The 11,051-nt window shown below is 32.7% G+C and overlaps 1 protein-coding gene across 2 annotated transcripts; it reads right to left on the bottom strand.

Moving 5' to 3' along the window:
- Positions 1–754: 754 nt before the first annotated feature.
- LOC122289019 (isochorismate synthase 2, chloroplastic-like) lies at positions 755–9,351 on the bottom strand. 2 transcript variants are annotated; one of them, XM_043095895.1, is made up of 16 exons: positions 9,086–9,351; positions 8,773–8,952; positions 6,644–6,888; positions 6,194–6,311; positions 5,907–6,023; positions 5,637–5,783; positions 4,411–4,485; positions 4,216–4,284; positions 3,919–4,037; positions 3,684–3,741; positions 3,250–3,360; positions 3,014–3,098; positions 2,093–2,190; positions 1,891–1,983; positions 1,660–1,727; positions 755–1,166 (listed from the first exon to the last, which is right to left on the bottom strand). In XM_043095895.1, exons 1-15 carry the CDS (start codon positions 9,212–9,214, stop codon positions 1,668–1,670), a joined length of 1,704 nt encoding a protein of 567 aa, XP_042951829.1. In that variant the 5' UTR covers positions 9,215–9,351; the 3' UTR covers positions 755–1,166; positions 1,660–1,667. The 2 variants fall into 2 exon arrangements, with proteins under 2 accessions (XP_042951829.1, XP_042951828.1); XM_043095894.1 differs by having other exon boundaries at positions 8,773–8,961; positions 9,086–9,350.
- Positions 9,352–11,051: the final 1,700 nt, after the last annotated feature.

Genomic DNA, 11,051 nt, shown 5'->3' with positions numbered 1-11,051 from the left:
ATTCACTAATGGGTCAAAACGGGTTGAAACGACATGACCCGTTATGTTAAGATTTGAGATTTTGACATGATAAGCTTAATGGATCGAGTTAGGGTAGACCTATATAATATAATATGCATGCTTTGACATGACACGAACATGACCCGTTAACACGATTTGACACCCCTAACCACAGTTGTAGCTAGAACCTCTAAGGATCTTCAAATATTGTGTTCTCTACTGGAACTCCAGTAGCTAAAACGATCACACTATCTGAACCTCGAATCATAATCACATTCTTTGAGAGAAACAATATGAAAAATTTTCAATGGTATTTTCTAACAAAAATAAGTACTGGGAAGTGCTCACAAATTCTCCAGAATTGAATCTCTACTGTTCCTAATTAGTAAGACAATTTAAATATATTTCTAGAAGCAGTTTTCAAGTCCCAGTGAAATTCTACTTATGGATTGAATATGTCGCGATGGTTTTGCTAACAATTTGCTAACTGTACGAAACTATCCCCATAGACTTGTAACCGTTTCAAATTCAAACTCTTCAATGGATAAGATAAGAACCTTAATATTCGGAATTATGTGTTTTGACTTATCTAAAGCACTTAATTATAAACTCAAAATATTTTACATTCAACAACTCACATAATTGAAACTCAAGAAGATGTCTATCATCTTAGTGACTTAATATTAAAACTCTTGAAATTCACATTTTGAGCAACCAAAATCCAGGTAAGAGCTATGCAGTAGGATTCTCTAGATACAAAACAATAACCCCATTTCTAAGGGGAGATTTTTATTATTGCTCATACAGGCTAACATTACATGATTACATCAAATTAGTAAGGCGATATCTATACCATTTATTCCCAGTAAGCTTCAATTTATTCACCAACATCCAGACACAGATGTTGTATTGAGGAGATAAAAATGAACTTGACATGAAATCTGGAGCAAGCCAATTTTACAAGATGATCGAAAAGCTGAGGAAGAAAAAACACATCGGGGGATTTTTCACTCCGAGCAAGCAAGGGCAACAACTTAAACCCGTGGTACTGCATTATCGAATTATTTTGGAGCGCGCAGAAGATCATACTACCCAGTTATAATACGAATCAACAGGCTGTGAGATTCACTCTTCACCAAAGAAACCATGTCTCGGCTTCAGGACATCTATCACCACATAAATTTTAAGTTTCAAACTCTTGGAATAATGATAAAATGCTATCTATCAAGGTCGGAAGCAAATATATGAGAATATTTTCACAATCTATATATGGTTCTCCGGATGAGTGCAAGAGAATCACAGGTTGTATCAAAAGTCACCAATGATGACAGAATAGAGGAGCTGCATCGTCATTCCTCTTAAATATTCAGAATATTGGTAAATCAAAAGTTTTCTGTACTATTTGCCTGTGTTTATTGTAACCACTCCAGCAACATGATCTTTTTCTGAATGCTAATTAGAACACAAGTTATTAGCTCTACTAGATAAATGCTGGTGACTAATTCATCAATATGGAAAAGTTAAATACCCGAATAGGTGTTCCTTATTGGCACGACTTATACTAGCTTTTAACTGTACATGGTTAGAAATATGTGTGTGTGTGTGTGTTCTTTATTATCAATGGCTGCTGCAATCAATGGCATGTTTAGAATCACTAACCTTTCAGTTTATACTCCTGTCGTCAACTGTTCAAGCTGAGGCACTCCAATTTTAAGCATTTTGGTGAACTACAGAACAGATCAGGACATTTTAAAATAGCACTAAAAAATGTCTATAAAAACGCTGATGATTGATGCAAAAGGGATTGGCTATTAACGTTGCTAGTGTTCTAGCTTGGATATGTGCTTAAACCAGATCATCAAGAGCTGGAACACACACCCATAAACATACCTGAGAGATCTTGAGTTCCAGTTCATCCCACTCTAAAGATGGATTGCTTCCCTTAACTATCCCTGTTCCTGCATACATCAATGCGCCAAGACCCTGGGATCCAAATTGTTCAGCATTAGGACGTTGTGTAGTAGGTTCTGAAGGCAGTTACCATTATCTCAAAAGAGAGGAAGAAAACAATAATAGGTTTGATTTGGCTCACCTTTTGCACCAATGCTGACCTGATGCCTACAGCGAACTCACTCTCTCCTCCACTAAACCAACCAACAGGTCCTGCATACATTCCTCGATCAAATGCCTCTGAAAAGATGCATAGATCTCCATTAATAGGCATTGGTATATTGAGGTTCAGGAAATATTGAGCAGCCAGAAAGAAAAGTTTAATTCAAGTAGTATAATGCCTAAAGAAAAGTTTAATTCAAGTAGTATAATGCCTAATCTTACCCAACAAAAACATTGGGCTCTTTATCAGATGAGATATATGGTGTATAATCAGTCTATGAGTATGGTCAAATAAGGGATGAACAATCAAGTATATAAGTTGTTTTTGTTGTTTTGTTTTCTGGAAGATTTCGCAGTACCAATCCTTTCCTTTGGAAACTGTATTGTTTTCATAGCAGGAGGACCTCCAAAATTCTTCTCTTGGAGTCTGCAGGCATCTGTTTTACCGTTTTGCTTTTTTACGTCAAATGATATAATGATAAAAGTACTTGTTTTTGGTCTGAGGCACATGGTTCAACTCCAAGTGGTCCAACTTACTCTACATTTTTCAACTGAGTTATGCAATCCAAATAAATTGAGGCACCTAGCGTCTGGGATTTAGAACAGAATAATTATAAATTTAGGAGTCTAGTCCTAAATCTACAAAATCAAACAACACTAATCCCAACACAACAGCAACAACAAACGGTCTAACACCACCTTGAAGAACATTCTATAGGGCAACAACCACCACATCAACGGTCAGTCATTATCACAATTCTCAACTACCACCCCTTTGACCCCCCACACTCAATCCATTGCTTTCATGAATAGGCTGTAAAGATTTTTGAATATTGTATTGGACGTATATCAGAACAAATATAATTATAATAATAACAACAATTATATACCTAGCACCTACCATTTTCTTCAATAAAAACCCGTGCCTCTTCTCTTGGGAATCCGCAGACTGCTGGAGTTGGATGTAGAGAAGCTAAGACATCAAACTGGCAAGCAAAGATAGAATAAAATAACTCTGTAAATAATATGGATACAGAAAAATATATAAATTGAATCTGAATCAGTAATCAAACTTCTAAGAGATGGAAAGGAAACTTATTATTTTGGATACAGATTTTTTTTTTTTTTAATCTTTACCTCATCATCTTCACTTCTTAATTTGGCGGCCAATTTGGCATATAAATGCTGGACTCTTCTCAGTTTCCTTATCACCTTCTCTGGTTCAACTACTACCCCATTGCCTACAGCCTGCAAAAGAGAATCGATCGAGTCAGCAGAATTTAATATGTCTGAAAGCACTCTGACAATCTGTTAATTATAAAAATGCTGACTACACTACGAGCACTAGTGGGGACACAAGAGAAAAGCATGACTAACTCGAAACTGAGAGGAATAGAACTTGAAAATGGGTTTTCTATCTACAGTACTCTATTTTCTTGTTTTATACAAACTCCAATCTTCTATTACCTGTATATATTCCTTAAGCATTTTCTTTGCATTCTCTTCAGCCCGGCACCTCATTATTTCATTCTATTCCTTAAGAAGATCATCAGTTTCAAAAGTAAACTTACCTCTAGGTTTTTCTTTATGGTTTCTCGCACTATAGTAAATTCTAGGTGGTCCTTGGGGCTGCAAAATCAGTAACAAGTGATCACATGATAAAATTAATATCAACTTTTCCAGAAAAAATTGAAATTACTTGCATAATATTAACGATATATTAACAAACTTAAAAAAATTAATAAATAAATAAAATTTAAAAAAAAACGAATTAATTAATTGGGTGGGTTGTGGGGTAATAATAACCTAGAAAGTAAGTCAAGTTCCACTTGAAGATCATGAGACATTGATCCACCTCTAGCACGGGTTGCAGCCAAAGCCTCGCTACAAATGCTAAGATTTTTTCTGTGAAATAGTCGCTCCGGCTATAGTTCACAAATTAGGAAATAAATGTAAGTACTCAGCCAAAGGCAAGAAATCAAGTCCAAGCATTTTGAATGAGAAAATGATACTAATTCTCACCCATTAAAGGGCACATGAATTAAAGCATAATCTCTTAATTGATGTACGTATTATAAGAAAGATAATGATCAAGATATATACCGTATTTCCAATAAATGCCGGTGATTTAGGTGGCTGTAGACAAAACTGATATGAATTGTCCTTTTCAACCTGCAGTAATGTTGTATAAGATAATATTTTTGTTACCAAGAAAAACAAAAAGGGGGGGGGATCGAGAGGGAAAGATCATGCATGCAATAATATCGAATGAGGATCATAAGAAAACATGATCAGTACCTGCAAACATGATAACCATGTTGTAGGGTCAATATCTGTAGCAGTCACCACCCTGCTGCTTCGTGCTAGCACAACCTTCATTTTCAGGGTAAGATAATTCATTATTATTAACAGTATCAAAGAAGACAGCTACAAGCAGTACTACTGGACTAAACCCCATGGCCCCAAGGTGGTCACAGATTTTGAAATCTGTGCTTAATGCTCCACCAACTTTCTTTTCAATATAGATTACTAAATAATCTGTAAGGTAATCACGCCCATTTTATTTCAGTTAGAATGGTTAATTCTAATATAATAAAAGAATTCTTATATATAAAATTAATATGAGTCGGCTTTAAAATATGCTCGTATATATTCAGTCATAATGATTTATCGAATAATCACGTACTAGAGGGCGCAATATAGGCATATCAACAAGTTGAATTCTAGGTAGTTTAGGAGAATGTGCATAAGAGGTGAATTTCGATATTGGAAAATGATACTATGTCCCCTGAGTTTGTCCTCCAATTTGACTACTCATGTATTTTATTTTATTTTTTTAATTTATTTTTACTTAATAATTAAGAAAGAGACTAGAAAAATTCTATTTGCAGTCCTCATTTGAGGACTAGATGTGCAGACCTTTTACTAAAGGAGAAAAAAGATCATTATAAGAAGGATATTTTAGTAATTTTAAAAAATTTTAAAAATAAAATTACATATGCTTGCATTGCAGTTTTCAAATGGAGACTGTACGTAACATTGCTCAAGGGACTATTAGTATATTGTATTTTTTTTTTAGAATGTTTAAAAATTGAAAGAAAAGAAAAAACAAAACTACAATTTACACTAGGAGCATACCTAGTGGTCAAACCCGAGAAGCATAGTGGAACGAACATATTCAATGTATTTTACTTGCCACTAGTTTGCCTCGTGAGTTTGGCCCCTCAAACTTATCACTAGTGCAAATTACATTTTTTTTATCTTTTAAATATTTTTTAAAAATACTTAAGCACTTTTTTAAAAATAAAAAATATATATTACTTTACTAATAATCACTTTCTTAATTATTAAATAAAATAAAATAAAATACCTGATAATTTGGACAAAGTCATCATAGCAAATATTTTCGCAACGGTTATTTCATTCAAAAGCATTATTTCGTACTGAACAAATTAAGTGGCGGACGCTACTCAAAGAGGCGCAGGGAATCTTTAACGTATACGTAACACAGTATATTGACGTACCTTTGTCAGTTCAGAATTTGCTCTGTCAATTTGCTGCAAAACTCTGTTAACAGTAAGTTCCCAATATTTCTTGGAGGGACTATGAGTCTTGCTTACTATGAACGTGTTTGGCCTTTGGTTTCGCATGTTTACCACAAATGAAGTAACCTGCATGCATGCGCGCACCATATTTACACATACAATGATATATCATATATATATATATATTGCATTTGTAGAACGTACGTATAAACGTACAAGATATATATATACAAATGTATATGGACCCACCTTGCCCATCGTAGCCTGAAGTGCATCAATAGCCTTTTCCCAAGTCAATGAAAGGGATTCGTCCCATGCAACAGTGGTGGCCAGGATTGAGCTTCCTTCAAGCTCATCAAGCTCAACCTGCGCGCAGTACTCATTTATAAATTATCATTATATATATATATATATTGTACAGAATGTTAATACAATAACTAATTAGCAGCAGATCCAGATCAGAAAATAATGTAAAAGAAAAGTCTTGAAATCAAAACAGCCGGGTTAATTAAGCTCTTGATGATGATGATCTCTACCTGAGGAACTGTAAAGTAGAAGGATCCAAAACCCTCCCATTCCGGCGATATGTTAGACCTCGCATCAAAGCGAATAGCTCCATAAGCACGGATTAAAGGGTTCTTTTCCGAGAGGAACCTGATTCAGACACGTGAGAAACATCAAATCAAGAATATTATCGTCAGCTGCCTGCATGCATAATGTGTTTAAAAAAAAATAATAATCTTCTTATAACTGTGTATTAATATATACATTAATTTAATATAATTGATGAAAAAATAAATTTTATCAAAAATAATAATAATTTAAATTTTAAATATGAAAAAATTAATATTAATATGCAGATTAATACCCATCTTTATTTATATATAACAAAACTTGTTTCCAAATCTCATAAAAAAATCATGAGAATACATTCCGGTACTACTACAATTTTCTTTATTTATTTATTATTATTATTATTATTTTACCTTCTAATGGATTTCCAATCGTTATAGGAGAAAGGGTGGATATCCCGAAAGAAGACTGCGGAGCCCACGCCGGCAACGCTGACCAAACCCTTGGCCTTGTGGTTTGAGCTGCCGTTTCCATTATCGGCAGGATTGAAGAGATAGGAAGATCCGACCGTACGTCCGGAAAAGTAACAGCGAGAAAGCTGGAGACTGTTCTGGGCATGGAGCCAATCGATTGCGTCAATCTGTTGCTGGATTGGCACCTTCATCAAAACAACAAGAGGTGGAACCCTGTTAGCTTTGGCTCCTTTGAGCCATACACCAAATTATTATATTAGATAATATTATATATATTTATATGTATATAATTTGTTTATTTCTGAGTTGAAAGCTGAAAGATCTGTCCCGCGACGTACCCAGCCACTTGGATTCCTCGCCACTGGCAGTACATGGGCTCTCGAATTCAATGATTTAACTATAATTTTTATAATTGGTCAGGATCGTGTTTGCTCTTAAGTCGATACTGACCAATTTTAAAAAGGATCATGCTCCCGACTTCCTCTACCGATCAATGCAAATCGGTTTTTTTTTTTCCAACATATTTTCAAACTATTTAAAAATTTTTTAAAAATAAAAAAATCACATATTCATTTAAAAACACTTACTTAATAACTAAATTTAAAACAAAAATTAAAATACATTTCGGTAGAAGATTTTGGTAGAAATCTTATATATGTGAAAATGTATTTTCCATGATAACAACCCTGCTAATGGTTTTTTCGTCATATTCCTTAAAATTTATTATTAAAATTTATTTTTTATTTTATATATTAATTTTTATAAATATACCATTTTATTTTTTTTAAATTATTAAAATATTCTTGTTTGTTTCCATTTCAAATATTAAATAAATAAAAAAACCTTCATTGATTCAAGTTAGGAACTCAAAAATTAAACTTTAAATAAACAGTACTGAGATCAGGTTTTCACAAAAATTAAAAAATAAAAAAAAAAGTCTAATAAACCCCAAAACATTTGTAAAATAATGGTAAAAAAATTGTAAATGTATCATTTTCCTTTTTTTAATATGTAATCTCTAAATGACTTTTCAAAATAGATAACAGCTCACGGGTATAAAGCTGATCTCTTTAACAAAGTATTTTACAAGTTCGTAACTTGTAATATTTTCAATGCATGAATAATGAAGGAATAGGTTTGAAATTTTTTATAGTTATCTTTCAACGATATTTATTATAATGGCAAAATGAAGATAATTAACATATAGACTCTAATATTCACCAATAAAAAGTGCTATTGCTAATATAATGACACGGACTTAAATGATATTTCAGTATAAGTGTGATTGAAGATGATAAAATCTAGTATAAGTATGCGGTACGTTATTATGATATTTGATCCAATGATAGATGATGCACCGCGTCATGGCAAAGATGATCAGCATGTCTCTTGTTAATTACTTAGTTTAGTTAAACATTAAGTATACATGAGATAGTGCAATGCTGATCGAGTAGGAACAGAGTTGACAACAAAAATGATTGGGTGACTTCCAAATGTGCACTCCAAATATATATGCCTCTTTTAAGTATTTTATTTTATTTTATTTTTTTTTTGAGTTTTGCTATGTACAAACAAAATCGCATACTAATCTGTATACCAATATTGATTCATTCATATTCAAAATTTAAATTACCATTTTTTTCAATAAATCTATTTTGTAATCAATCATATTAAATTAGTGCATATATTAGTAATCAGTTGTGCTTGTAACTAAATTTTTTTTTCTTTTTTTAATGATTAAAGAATTGATTATTAGGGAATTTGTAAATTTTCTTTTTTTTCCCTTAATAATTAATTAAGAAAACTTTTAAAAATATTTAAAACAAAATAAAAATACCATTAGACGTCATATTTGGAGTGCACATATGAAAGCCATCGTCGACAATAGAAGTAGCATGCAACGATGTGTTCGGGACAAGCTCATGTTCATGAAAAAGCCTGCAGCTTTCCAGGTGCCATTACGGATAAGAAAAGTTTCTCTCTCCATCTTGCAGACCGATCGATCGAGACCAAGGGGACACAATATCTTGAATATAAGCAGGAGTTAATGTGGTTATAAATATCATTACCTCGAGACGTATAACTCCGGATGAAGATGGAGGTGGATGGGATTTGAGCTGGTAAATGGCAGAGTTGAGCATATCCATGGCCAATGCAGGTGATGGAACTGCTGGGAGTGTACGCGTTTCAATGTTTTCTACGGGGAGTCCGTGGTCTCCTTGGCAACCATTCATCGACATTGAACATGGCTGATATCTCTACATTCAAATTAAGCTAGGTCAGAGTTTCGTAACCCTTCATATATTACATTAAATGTATACATAAAGATCGAGATGATCATGTTCATAATCATGAAAAGCTCAGCAGTGGCCGGTGGCTTACACGACGAAAGAAACGGACGGTTTGCCTACTTCTTGAAGTTGGTGCGGCGGCATAGATGCTGCATTTTCTTGTCGATTGTGGGTCGATCAGGCGTGCAAGGAACTGCCCAGAAGCAGTAGCAGTCGCCATGTGAAATGGCTCAGAAAGCGAGAGAGAGAGAGAATGAGAAAGTGCCGAGGAGAGGAGAGGAGAGGAGCTCGATCTCTCCAAACTCCAATATTGGAAGTGGTATTGGAGTCGATGATGATATCAATATAATTCAGACGTCCAGGACATTTATAGGGCAGTGGAAGCATGGGTCAGGATCCTCTGCAGCACCTTGAGGTTTTCCCAAATGTTGAGATTGCCCCTCGATCCTTGTTTTTGGTATTTTTAAACCCCGCGTGATCCACCTGGGCGAATCTTGTCTGCCATTTTTGTCGAGAAAGACCTAACAGTTCCATTCCACGCCGTCTTCTTTTTAATTTTTAATGTTCAAATTTACGAAAAAAATAAATTTTTTAATAAAAATTTTATAATTTTTAAAATAAAATGTGTGAGATTTACACAATTTATATATTATTGTCAACCAGATTAAAAATTTTAATCTAATATTACTTATCTTATATATAACAACCAGAATTATTAAACAAATACTATATTATATTTTGGGACCTATTAATTATAATATCATTTCAAACTAAAAGTGGAAATAAATAAGTAACATGATTATAAAATTAAAAATGATATACATACAATTATATTTTAATTAAGAAATATTTTTATAAAATTATTTACAAATAACTTTATTTTAAATAAATATCCTCAATTTAAATAAACATATCTAGTTCCTCAATTACTGTAGTAATGTACATTCACTTATTTTATATAATTTTGTAATGAAAAATGCTGGGATCCCGCTTCCTTTTTTTTTTCTCTTAATGATTAAAAAATTCTTTTTAATATTATTATAAATTTTTATATTTTTTTAAAATATTTAAAATGTTAAAAAATAATTTAAAAAAATAAAATTATAAATTTTTTTTATCTAAGGTGACTCTCAGCGGGAGCCACCAATAACACCTATAGCACCGTCCTTTTGTAATATATATCACTGATTTAACGGCGCCGCCGTTGATAGACGGCCGCGGGAAGAAACATATCTTCTAGATATATCCGGATTCCGGCCTACACGTACACAATGCTTAGAATCAGTTATCACAACCCATCACTTCTTTCCTGAATTTATTGCCACATCAACGAGTGTATTAATTTGGTCAAATCTCCACCACTTTAATTTTATTTTTTATTGAAATGTGTGTAAGTTGCTATGTTTTTTAAGTTTTTGAATGACGTGACATTATGGTCTATGGATACCCAATCGTCATGCACAGCTTGGTGCCATGAAATGACTAACTCCTATTGTTATTTAAACATTTCAAATGATGTGACACCATGCATACCGCTATAGTCACAGGAATTATGAACAAATTTGAATTATAAATTGGATCCTTCTATTTCATTTGGGAATATATAAATATATGAGTTTTTTTTGTATTCTTTATACACTCTATAAATATAATTTATTAAATTAGTTATTTTATATTAAAAAAATAATATAGTCAATCACATTTAACTAATCATATTAATACAATGCACAAAAAATATACAAAAATAATTGTATATAGCAGAACTCATCTCATTATTTTTCAAATGAAATAGAAATAGAGTTTTTGTGTACAAGGAGTACACAAAAGTGACTGCACATAAAATTTTTGAAGAGAAATACTATTTTTGTGGTCAAATTTAACTTAATTATATGTATATCGGCCAATACACAAAATATTTCAATATTTCAACAAAGTAGATTCACAATTAGAACTCAAGACAACTTCTATGAGAGCATATGAGATTACTAATTTAGTATCAACTATCCATTAAGATGGCCAATCATTGATAGATATGTCTTAAGAATATAATATAAATA

The sequence above is a fragment of the Carya illinoinensis genome, chromosome 12 (assembly GCF_018687715.1).
Source record: "Carya illinoinensis cultivar Pawnee chromosome 12, C.illinoinensisPawnee_v1, whole genome shotgun sequence".
Classification (NCBI taxonomy): domain Eukaryota; kingdom Viridiplantae; phylum Streptophyta; class Magnoliopsida; order Fagales; family Juglandaceae; genus Carya; species Carya illinoinensis.
This window is presented reverse-complemented; position numbering and strand designations above follow the sequence as displayed.

Excerpts from the sequence above, each read along its gene's own strand:
- LOC122289019 (XM_043095894.1), bottom strand. The coding sequence starts at position 9,214 with ATGGCGACTGCTACTGCTTCTGGGCAGTTCCTTGCACGCCTGATCGAC. Across the intron at positions 4,285-4,410 it reads CATGGTTATCATGTTTGCAG|GTTGAAAAGGACAATTCATA; the intron begins GTACTGATCATG and ends ACATTACTGCAG. Across the intron at positions 3,742-3,918 it reads GAACTTGACTTACTTTCTAG|CCCCAAGGACCACCTAGAAT; the intron begins GTTATTATTACC and ends CTGATTTTGCAG.